Below are 12,994 nucleotides of genomic sequence, written 5' to 3' on the forward strand. Positions count from 1 at the left end.
CAAACCAACTACCTGCATGTCTTCCCTCACCACATCCATAAAACTCCTCCTTGGCCTTTCTCTTTTTCTCCTTCCTGGTGGCTCCATCCTTAGCATTCTCCTACCGATATAACCCATGTCTCTCCCCTGCACATGTCCAAACCATCTCAATCTCGCCTCCCCTCACCTTGTCTCCAAAACACCCTACATGCCCTGTCCCTCTAATAAACTAATTTCTAATCCTGCCCATCCTCGTCACACCCAATGAAAACCTCAACATCTTCATCTCTGTTACCTCCAGCTTCAAATCCTGTTTTTTACTAAATGCCACTGTCTCTAAAACATACAGCATCGCAGGTCTCACAACAGTCCTATACACTTTCCCTTTCAATCTTGCAGATACCATTCTATCACAAATCTCTCCAGCTACTCTTTTCCACCTACTCCACCCTGCCTGCACTCTTTTCTTCACTTCTCTAACACACTCTCCATTATTTTGCACTGTTGACCCCAGGTACCTGAACTTCTCCACCTCTTCTCCCTGCAACTGCACCACTCCACTGCCCACCCTCTCATTCACACACATGTACTCTGTCTTACTCCTTCTTCCACTCTTATACATCACCCTATGATCCCCTTTTTCTTATAAAGTGTTCACCACTACCATTTCCATCCTTTTAGCAAAATCTACCACCATCTGCCATTCCAGATTCTCTCCTTAAGGCCATACCTACCCATCACCTCCTCATCATTCCTGTTCACACCTACATGTCCAATAAAGTCTGCCCCAATTAGCAATCGTTTACTCGTAGGTACCCCTTCTACCACTTCATCTAACTCACTTCAAAATTTTTCCTTCTCCTCCATCTCACAGCCCACTTGTGGAGCATGTGATGGAGCACTGATTACATTTATCGTCACTCCTTCAATTCCAGCTTCTCTTCCTTCTCTCTGTAGAAACTCTCTTTACCTCCACTACACTCTTACTGTACTCTTCCTTCAGAATCATACTACACCATTTCTCTTTCTATCCACGCCATGATAGAAGATTTTAAACCCACCTCCAATGTTCCTGGCCTTACTCCCTTTCCACTTGGTCTCCTCAACACACAATATTCTCCTCTCCATCATATCAGCTATCTCTCTCCCTTTACCAGTCATAGTACTAACATTTAAAGTACCAACCCTAACCTTCACTTTCCTACACTTCTTCTTTTCCTGCCGTCTCTGTAGACGTCATTCTCCTCTCCTTCGCCTCCTTCGGCCAACAGTAGCCCAATTTCCACCGGTGCCTTGTTGGCTAACAATACCTGTGGCGGTCTCAATATATTGTTATATATATTGAGTATAGTTCAACATTGAATCATCCAGAATGGTTTATCTAATCTCAGGGTTACCGGGTTTCTTTGTTGACAGTGGCTTTAGTTTGCTTTGAAATTCAGAATTAATAAAAAGTGTTGCTGTTGCTGGCATGAGGACATTATATTTAGTTCAGATGAATATTATTTGGGATCTTGATAGGTAGATCAAATGATGAGATGTGACATTTGGTTATAATTAGGATTTTGAGTTCAAATCACAGCATCATCATGCTGCCACTATTGTGCCCTCTGTACAAGGTCCCTAAACCTCAGCTGCTTAGTTGTTGGAATAACTGGAGAAGAACATCTGCGGTTACATCAACACGGAATAGTGTACTTACTATGTCCTCGTTTTTACCTACTGCTCACCACTGTTGGAGTTTATGGTTGTGAGGTGTAGACCTTTTTATTTACCCCGTAAATTCACCACCACTATTGTGCTCGGACTGTACATTCCACCTAATGCTAAAGCTAAGAAATTGCTCAGCATATTTTACGGGACGATTAGCAAACTACAAAACACACAACCTGACGGATTATTTATTGTTTAGTCACCAGAGATTTCAGCCATGCAAATATCAGGCTCCCTAAATTTAGGGGAGTGGTAGATCAGTGGTTAAGGTGCTGGGTTACTGATCGGAAGGTCAGGGGTTCAAGCCCCGGTATCGCCAAGCTGAAACTCTTGGGCCCTTGAGCAAGGCCCTTAACCCTTTATGCTTTAAGGGTGCCGTATCACCCTGCCCTCTAACCCCAGCTTCTGAGCAAGTTGGGATATGCGAAGAACAAATTTCACTGTGCTGTAATGTATATGTGACAAATAAAGGCTATTCTATTCTAAATTTCACCAGAATGTGGCCTTTGCAACCAGAGGAGAAAACACACTGGATGTTGTTTACACAAACATCCCGGGCACATACCGGGCGAAGCCCCGCCCCACCTTGGTTACTCAGGCCACATCTCTGTTATGAGCTCGAAAGCAGGTGAAAAACCTGGTCAACAGGATCCATGTCTGCTCTCCAGGACTGCTTTTAATGCACTGACTGAGACATGTTAAGGGAAGCTGCATCCAACTGCGATTTTATCAACTTGGAGGAGTACACGCCAATAGTGACCAGCTACATCAGCAAGTGCACTATCAAGAAGTACTATCCATAGGACCATCACAACACACTCCAACTAGGAGCTTCAAGATGACGACAATTGTCCCCATGCCGAAGAAGTCTACAGTCTCCTGCCTTGTCGCACTCACACCCATTCTGATGAAGTGCTTCGAGAGGCTCATCATGAGGCACATGAAGACCCAGCTTCCACCCTCACTGGACCCCATGCAGTTCGTGTATCAACCATATCACATAGGTGTTGCCCGAGTGGCAGCCCTTCATCTGACCCTCACGCACCTGGACAATAAGGACTAATATGCTGTTCATAGACTTCAGCTCAGCATTCAACAAAATCATCCCTAAGCACCTGATTGAGAAGCTGAGCCTACTGAGCCTAAACACCTTCCTCTGTAAATGGATCCTGAACTTCCTGACTGGGAGATCTTAGTCAGTCCGGATCAGAAACAGCATCTCCAGCACCACCACACATTTACATTTACATTTACATTTGCAGCATTTATCAGACGCCCTTATCCAGAGCGACGTACAAAAGTGTTTTAGTCTCCAGCAATGAATAAATCTACACTGGTACACAAGATGACAAACTTAATTTAGATATAACTCTTGAACACGAACACACACACACACACACACACACACACACACACACACACACACACAAAATAAAGCTTCAATCAATTAAAATTGTATCAATTCTTTAAAATAAATTACAAGAACGTGCAATTTATTTTTTATACATATTCACTTAGTCATTTTATTTAGGGAAGAAATCTTCAAGCTGTTCTTTAATAAGATTTCTTATTTCTGTGTGTGTGTGTGTGTGTGTGTGTGTGTGTGTGTGTGTGTGTGTGTGTTCACTAAGCACTGGGGCCCCTCAGGGCTGTGTGCTCAGTCCATTCCTGTTCACTCTGCTGACTTACGACTGTATAGCAATGCACAGCTCGAATCACATCATAAAGTTTGCGGATGACACGACCGTAGTGGGCAGTCATCAGCAAGAAATATGAATCAGCATACAGAGAGGAGGTGCACCAGTTAACAGCCTGGTGTAGAGCCAACAACCTGTCAGAAGAAGAACACAGAGCAACCATTCTCCACTGATCATTGATGGATCCTCTGTAGAGATTGTCAAGAGCACCAAATTCCTTGGTGTTCATCTGGCTGAGAACTTCACTTGGTCACTCAACACCAGCTCTACAGAGGGACCATTGAGAGCATCCTGAGCAGCTGCATCACTGTCTGGTTTGGGAACTGCACCAGCTCGGATTGCAAGACCCTACAGGAAAGGACGGCTGAGAAGATCATCATTGTCTCTCTTCCCTCTATCACGGACATTTAAACCACACTCTGTACCTGCAAAGCCAACAGCATTGTGGAAGACCCCATACACCCCTCACACACACTCTTCAACATCCTGCCATCAGGAAAGCGCTTCCGAAGCATTCGAGCCACCACATCCAGACTGTGCAACAGTTTCTTTCCTCAAGTCATCAGGCTTCTCAACACAGAACGGAACTGAAACTCATGCACACACACAACTGTGTGACTGAACTGTGGTACTGATCTGTACAACCCGGACTGAACACACACTTGTACTCACTTCACACATCCATGTCTCAGCACCACCCATATTATATCACTTCATTATTACAACTGTAATGTTGCTGTTTACATGCTGTTTTTGCACATCTTTTTTGACTGCTGCTATTGCTGTTTTGCACAAACCCTTTTGTTTACATTTTGTTTAATTACAAGGTACACTCATGTACTCAGTTCTCTCCACACACTGTATAATATACAGTAGGTTTACTGGCGGCGCTGTGTTTTGTATTTGTCCCGTCTTGTGTTGTTTTTGCACTTTCTGTCTTGCGGTGTTTGCACTAGCTTGCACACGATGCACTTTATGTGGCAAGGACACTTACTAGTCCTAAGCTCTGTGTTTTCTGTTATGTAGCTTTAAGTTGTTAAATGTGGAGCGTCAGGGTTCTGGAGGAAAGTTGTCTCAATTCGCTGTGTACTGCGTCAGCTATACATGGTTGAAATAACAATAAAAGCTCCTTGACTTGATTTAACTTGCTGAATACTGTAAATGTGTGAAGAAGGAGGTAGATAGCACCTTCTTTCAAGTGTGTTACACTGCATTGTGATATTCTGGAGAAAAAAAAAATAATATGTACATATTTGAACAGTCTATAATACTATAAAACGTATATTATATTTAGATTAAAATATCATATTTAAAGGTGAAAATGTAGTTGTAGTGGCTCGGGACAGAGAACATTTGTGGTTGTAGTGGACACATTACCTGTTTTGTAACTTTACCTACAGTACAGTGTTTCTGCTGATAAAGGACACATTCTTTTTTTCTTTAGGATGATTACTTCAGGACTTGGAGCCCAAGCAAAGCACAAGACAAAGGTATGAAAATTGTGTCTGTGTACCATTATCACCTCTTGCTGCAATATGCCTTCTTTCACTTGTTTCTCCTCACTCAGTCTCACACTTCCCAGATTAATTGTATTGAAAAAAACAAATTTAATTCACTTATGTTCCTTATGTAACTATATTTACAGCACTATCTCCTTTCCAAAAGAGAATAATGTAAAACCCAATTTTTCTAATGTTCACACACAAATTTTTTATTCTTATTTTTATTTTTTCCTCATATACTGTATATCTTTATATATTCTTATATTTTATATAGTTTTATACTTTATTTATCTGCCTTCTTTTTCTTTGTTTTTATTTTTCTCGCCATCCTATTCCCTCATGCCGGATGTTGTAAAAAGCATTTCACTGCATGTCGTACCCTGTATGTATGTGTATGTGACAAATAAAATTTGATTTGATTTGATTTGACACACACACACACACACACACACACACACACACACACACACACACACACACACACACACACTAGTCTCTTTCACTAGGTTGAACACCGAGCCTAGCTCATGTTTAATGGATCAGAACCATAATATAGTTGTAATTAGGCAGAAATGTTATTTGAATTGGCCATGGCATTTTGATCAGTCATCCTGAGGTTTACTATGCATTGAAAAATCTGCTGTGTGAGAAAATAAAAGGAACACTTTATTGCGAAACCAAGAGGGACATTATGGAGAGGGATACAGAGAGAAGATGGCTAAAAGACCCTGACAGTCAGGTAGACAGGTGAATAGAAAGCTCCATTTCTTTTGTTAATGGTAATCAAAGGAAGCCAAACTGTACAATAAGTGTGTTACTGCTGGGAACTTCCACATTCGAATCTCACACCAGATGCCCTGAATAACAAACACCTCTTCGGCACTCCACCCTCCTGTGTTTTCTGCAGCACCAGTGCCATTTTAATTGCTACAGTTATATGCTAAAGTCTGCATACAGATATGAAATATAGTGCAATGTAGCTTAAATAAGTGTAGATCAAACATTAATGGGGAGAGTAGTGTACATGTGTAATACATTGTTTAGGTAATGTTACAAGGGCAAATAACAAGGTATACAGATCACATGCAAACAAACAAACAAAAAAAAGACAAACGATTGTATTGGAAAATACGCACTGATCATGTGGTGTGATATGGCCCGACACAAAAAAGGCAAAAAAAAATTATACCAAATCTTGATTTTACCAATACCAGCACATTTAATACATTTTATAGTATACAATTTGCCCATTCTAACTATCTTTTATTTTGTATTTCTTTTGTAGAGAATGGCACATACCTTTTTTGTCAGTTTTTACATTTACTGTTCTGGAATATCCACAAAAACCCTTTTGTCTAGAACTGAGAACTGTTCTAGTAGCCTCAGTTGATAAAAGATCAGCCATGTTAAAATATCCTTAAATAACACAAATATTGGTAAATTTAATGTGATAACAGCAAAATTTATCACATCTCTACATCGATTATTTACTTAGTGCAGCATGCTGCGCTGTATTTTATTACTTACATGCTATATGATGTACATAGTATATATGCATCAGATTAGTTATAGTTATGTGTGATTTAAATAGAAATGTACATGTCTGTTCTGACATTTTATTTCTGGTTTGAACATTCTGAGATTGCTTCACTTATCGTACCTTCAGCACAACACAGCGCCTAGTGTACGCTGCAGTTGCAACCTGTACACTTCATTTTGTCTCTGCTTATTAAATCTCTAAGCATCTCTGTAGAATCTCAAAGGAGGAAATTATAGTAATTCATTGATAGCACTTAAATGAGTTTGATTCTTTATATAATAAGTGTGGATTTGGGAAAAGGGAAAGAGAAGAACTGTGCTATTGTGCTTGCAGCAGCAATAGTGATAGTATTGAATGCTTGGATTAATATGATGTCAGTGTGGGAGACAGCCGAGCTGGAGGGCAAATGTCATCAAATGAGTCAGTGTTGAAGAGCAAAGAGTTGTTGCTATAGGAATTACATCCTGAAATACGGAAGCCCAAATGTGAAACCTACAGTATCTCATTCTGTAGGTCAGTGCAATAAATGTTTAAACGTGTTGTAGCGCAAGTATGTAGCATTCAAAAGTGTGTGTATTTCTATTTGATTTACTAAAACAATTTAGCATCATTGTACAAAAGAAAACTGAGTCAAAAAGCAGCAATGCTATAGAGCCCTATCAGCCTTTTGTGTCCTGGAGGGAACATGCTTTCATCAAACGAGAAATCCCCCATGAATCCTTCTAACAGCAATCTGACCTCAAGCCACCCTTAGGGATCTCCTGTCTGTTCTCCCTGACTGAGGCAAAGTGAGCAAGGGGGACAAAGAGAATGTGTGCCAGAGGAGAGGAATGAAAAGGTCAGAGAGCTTTCCCTCGACTCTTTTCTTAGCTACCAAACAAAGACATTGACATTGTCCAAACCTCACTGTAGGACTACACCCCTCCACCCAATTCTCCCAATCTTAGTTTCAGTGCAACATTTTATTCTTTTATCAATACTGTATATTTTATTCAGTGTGTGTGTGTGTGTGTGTGTGTGTGTGTGTGTGTGTGTGTGTGTGTGTGTGTTTGTGTGTGCACACTGTGATTACAGAAATCTCATTCTGGATGTCAGATTAATTGAGCAACAAGTCCATTTTCTCTCCGTCACATACTTTTGCACATACCCACTTTTTCACAAATCAGGTGCTTAAACCTGCTTTCAAGGTTTCTTCCACTTTCTTACTGAATGGGACATAATTGCACATCTCTTTAAATTAATCACAAAAATGTAATACTCGCTCTTTTTCTGGTAACACAACCCTGCTTGACTTTTTGTCCAGTAAAAATGGCAAGAAAATCCACTTTTTTGCTTTAAATACCTAACTGAAAAGATTTAGTATGTGTGTATAAGAAATAAAACACAGGGCTTGCTGTTATACTAAAAAAAAAACTATGGCTTATTTCCACTCAGAAGTTTTTTTTCCTAAAACAGAATATCCCCATCATGTTTAATTTTTCTTATACCACATAGTAACACTATAAAATTTTCATGACAAATGAGATTGCTACAAACATTTATCTGCAATATGTCTGATCCTTTTCTCCTTCCCCCTGTTTGAAATCCACCTGCTAAACTAAGGTGGCCATTCATACTCTATTCATATAGTCTGCATATAAATTAATGGTTGACCATTAAAGGCTATTGTTATACATGTTTGGGGCTATTGATATTGATTTGGCGTTCATATTGATGGCCAGGTAGCCAGACAAGCTATTGTTTTACAGCCATGCCTATTCATATTGATGTCCGGCCATTCCAATCTCAACAACACACACACACACACGCACACACACACACACACACACACACACACTTACTTTTCAAGCATTTCTCTTATGAAAACAAACGGGCAATAAAACGTATAACATTGTATAAAACTGTAAGGGAGATATATTGTGACTTACAGATGTAAAATAGTCTCAGATTTCCATCTTCATGCAAATCTCCAAGTCTCTGTTTACTCTGCCTCCAAGAATATTTTCCACCTCGCTGTTTTGTGCAAATCTCAGATACTTTTTTGACTGTCTTTTTTTTTAAGAGTTTGTAAAGACTCAACCAAGTGGGGAATAAAATCCTCCTGTGTATCGTTAGAATCCTGCACACATTGGCTACATTTTCCATCAATCATTATGTTTCCATAACGCTACTAGCTGGAAATAAAATGTTTAAAATGATAGGTGATGCATAGCAGAATGTCGTCGTCTTCTTTATGATGCGCCAAATGTTTTCTATGGGTGAAAGATCTGGACTGCAGGCTGGCCTTTTTAGTACCCGGATCCTTCTTCTACGCAGTCATGATGTAGTCATTGATGCAGTATGTGGTCTTCCCTGAAAGAGACGACGTCTGGATGGGGGCATATGTTGTTCTAGAACTTTGATATACCTTTCAGCATTGATCGTGCCTTTCCAGATGTGTAAGCTGCCCATGCCACATGCACTTATGCAACCCCATACCATCAGAGATGCAGTCTTCTGAACTGAGCTCTAATAACAACTTGGGTTGTCCTTGACCTCTTTAGTCCGAATGATATGGCGGCCTAGTTTTCCAAAAAGAAATTACAATTTTGATTCGTCTGACCACAGAACAGTTTTCCACTTTGCCACAGTCCATTTTAAATAAGCATTGGCCCAGAGAGAACGCCTGCGCTTCTGGATCATGTTTAGATATGGCTTCTTTTTTGACCTATAGAGTTTTAGCTGGCAACGGCAAATGGCACGGTGGATTGTGTTCACCAACATTGTTTTCTGGAAGTATTGCTAAACCCATGTTGTGATTTCCATTACAGTAGCATTCCTGTATGTAATGCAGTGCCGTCTAAGGGCCCGAAGATCACGGCCATCCAGTATGGTTTTCTGGCCTTGACCCTTACGCACAGAGATTGTTCCAGATTCTCTGAATCTTTGGATGATATTATGCACTATGATGATAATAACTTCAAACTCTTTGCAATTTTTCTCTGAGAAACTCCTTTCTGATATTGCTCCACTATTTTTCGCCGCAGCATTGGGGGAATTGGTGATCCTCAGCCCATCTTGACTTCTGAGAGACACTGCCACACTGAAAGGCTCTTTTTATACCCAATCATGTTGCCAATTGACCTAATAAGTTGCAAATTGGTCCTCCAACTGTTCCTTATATGTACATTTAACTTTTCTGGCCTCTTATTGCTACCTGTCCCAACTTTTTTTTGGAATGTGTAGCTCTCATGAAATCCAGAATGGGCCAATATTTGGCATGACATTTCAAATTTCTCACTTTCAACATTTGATATGTTATCTATATTCTATTGTGAATTAAATATAAGTTTGAGATTTGTAAATTATTGCATTTCTTTTTTATTCACAATTTGTTCAATGTCCCAACTTTGTAAATTTGGGATTGTAAATTAGAACACTATTGTTTGGTTGGAGCTTTACAGCATGTTGTTCAGTGGACCCTTAGCTTTCCAAATAAACCAGGATTTGCAACAGTGGATGTGTTTGTGAGTTGTTATTACAATAAATGTGATAATACTGCATTTTATTTGCATGTTGTTTGTGTGTACTGCTTACACAAATTCAGCAGATACATTGGTTATACAGGGAACCAACCCCAGCCACTCTTAGTGCCGGTTTCCAAGCCCGGATAAATGGGGAGGGTTGCGTTAGGTAGGGCATCCAGCGTAAAAACATGTGCCAAATCAAACATGCGGATGATCTGCTGTGGCGACCCCTATTGGAAGAGCTAAAAGAAAGTTTATACATTTTTAATTGAAAAACAGTAATCTGAAATCGCTGCTTGAGGTTTAGACCTTTAAAATTTGTATAGTTAGTCATGGTTACTCTTGTCCCTTTTTACTGAATCTATTGCTAAACATTAACACCTGAGAACAATGGGATATTGGTCGTGCAGGCGTGACAGTGAGACTAAGAGGTTGAGCCATTGTATGGGATTTGACCCTAATGCGTGCGCAGCTATCCCCTGTCCGCATTACGTCCATCTTTACTGTCAAGCAGTTCCAGAGACTGCTGGGGCTTATGGCAGCAGTGTCCAAACCGCTCCCTACAATCAAGGTCACGTCACAAGTCCTATGTGCCTCAGATGTTTGGAAAGATTCTGGTTCCTATGTCAGGGCCCTGTGCTGGGAGCTCCTGGTCTTTGCGTAATGCTTACGACTGATGTGTCCCTCATGGGTTGGGGAGTGGTCATGAGTGAACGCGCCACCCAAGGTCTATGGAGAGGGCCCTATCTGCTTTGCCTCCAATCCAGAGATCCCTCTATGAGTAGGTTGTATGCCGCTAAATGGCGAGCACCACCAATTAGGCCCAGTTAACTGCCCGGTTGGTTCAGTGCTGGAGTTCCTGCAGGAGCAGTTTGCCTCAGGGTTGTCTTCATCGACCCTAAAAGGTTACATGTCTGCCATTGTGGCTTATTGTGGTATTGAGGTAAACAGCCCTTGGTGACACGTTTCCTGCACCACACCCGGAGGTTGAGACCCTGATTGCCTGTGTGGGACTTGGCCGTTGTGTTGAAGGCTCTTTCAAAGCCTCTCTTCGAGACATTGGCCGAGGTAACCCTTAGGTATTTGTCGGTTAAGAATGCTTTTCTTCTGGCTATATCCTCCTTGAAGACGATCAGGAACCTACAGGCTCTCTCCATGGCCCCGTCCCTCCTGGAGTTCACCCCTGGCATGGCCAGTGCCTTTCTTTACCTCAGACCAGAATATGTACTTAAGGTGACCTCAGTTTCCCCACCACCTGCCGTGCCTCTTTTCCAAGCCCCTTATCAGGAAAAGCTAAACCGGCTGTACGCCACAGAACAGAACTGTGGAGGAAGTCGGAGCAGCTGTTTGTCTGCTATTGTCCTGAAATAAAAGGACTCCCTGCCAACAAGCAGACTCTCAGCAGGTGGATAGTGGATGCAATATCTTCTTCTTATGAGTCCTCTGGTCTCCCCACTCCTTTCGGGGTCAAAGCTCACTCCACTCTGAGTGTGGCGGCCTCTACGGCCTGGTCCTCTGGACTCCCAGTTCAGGACATTTACAACACTGTAACTCTAGGCTCCTCCATCCTGCACATAGCTGTGCCCATGCACACTAGGCAGGGACTGGTCAGTGTGGCGTGATTAGACTCTCGTTCCCAAAGTGTGGTTGACGCAGCTTGTGTTCCTAAAAAAGAACGTCTCTAGGTTACCAGTGTTACCCTAGTTCCCTAAATAAGCAAGACGCTGCTTCCTGGTCGTGACGTCACCCCGCCGGGGACATCGCGTCTCTCCGTTAGCTGGGTTAAACATGTGATTCAGAGCGTGGACAACGTGAAAGCGTTCCCAAAGCGTTGTTGACACTGCGTCCCGTTCCTTTAAACAACTAGTGTTACATACGTACCTAAAGACATTTAGTGGGTGCTGCGTAAATAATAATGGTCCGTGGGGAAACAAGGCTCTTCTCTGTTCTTGCACCGAGGTGGTGGAATGAACTTCCCCTAGATGTCCGTACAGCAGAGTCCCTGACTATCTTCAAGCGACGACTGAAGACCTACCTCTTCCTGAAATACTTAAATTAGCACTTTCCAGGTTTGCTGAATTCAAGAGTCATATTTCTATTAAGTTTGTAATCTTGTGTACCAGTGTAGATTTATTCATTACTAGAGACTCAAAGCACTTTTGTACGTCGCTCTGGATAACGGTGTCTGCTAAATGCCGCAAATGTAAATGTAAATTAAACACAGTGCTCTGTGTGTAGTTAAATGAACTAAACAAAGCATAATAATAATTTTGCTTAATGCATTTTTGTACCAGAAATACTCGAGTTACTTAAGGAATCATTTCAGGCCTGATCTGATATTGATGTTTATAGTTATTCTTTAGAGGTATAATATTTTGCGAGAATAAGATCTTTAGTTTTTTTTTAACCTGTAATAGTTAAAGATTACATGTTTAAACTTTACATTTTTATGCAAGATGTCTTGGGAATCCTCCCTCCTTTTCCTGTCTCTTTTTCCACACTCTGATGCTTTCTGTTGTCTCTGGGGATGTGAATTTTCAGGCCAATTTCCTAAAGCCCAAAGACACATCCATCACACAGGGATATTGAAGCTGAGTGCAGCAAGCAAGTTCTTCTCAGTGTAGGGCCATTAGGCTGCTCTTGAACTGCAGGGAGAGAAAAGGGATAAATCAGCCATGGCATCTCAGAGCAATAAGGCTGGCACACATACATGGGACATGACCACCATCGTGTCCATGTGTGCGGAAGAATTGTGACTATGTTGTAAGCATTTCATCCGATTTTGCAACAAACACATTTTTTGTAAAAGCTCAGGGTATACTGGACAAAAGAAAACATCTCTGTATGGTCAGAAAGCAAAAGTTTAGTTAATAAAGTGTTTTCAAATTGTATGTGTGGACATATACTTTCTTATTCCTGACACAACTCTTTCCGATTAAATTCCCTCTGATTGTGTAAATGTTTGTATGTGTACGAGCATGTTTGTGTGCTTATCCCTTGTAAATCTCCTCATTAGCTCCAGATGAATGCTAATGTTTGTTCAGCAATGCTAGCCAG

The 12,994-nt window shown here is 41.2% G+C and overlaps 1 protein-coding gene across 2 annotated transcripts in view; it reads left to right on the forward strand.

Moving 5' to 3' along the window:
* The window catches only part of spock1 (SPARC (osteonectin), cwcv and kazal like domains proteoglycan 1), a 227,543-nt gene that overhangs the window by 106,424 nt on the left and 108,125 nt on the right, over nt 1–12,994 (forward strand). For both annotated transcript variants that reach the window (XM_046860133.1, XM_046860134.1), the window contains one exon: nt 4,834–4,879. In XM_046860133.1, coding sequence (XP_046716089.1) covers nt 4,834–4,879 — 46 coding nt within the window. The remainder of the gene's footprint in view (nt 1–4,833; nt 4,880–12,994) is intronic.

This window comes from Silurus meridionalis, chromosome 10, assembly GCF_014805685.1.
Source record: "Silurus meridionalis isolate SWU-2019-XX chromosome 10, ASM1480568v1, whole genome shotgun sequence".
Classification (NCBI taxonomy): Eukaryota; Metazoa; Chordata; class Actinopteri; order Siluriformes; family Siluridae; genus Silurus; species Silurus meridionalis.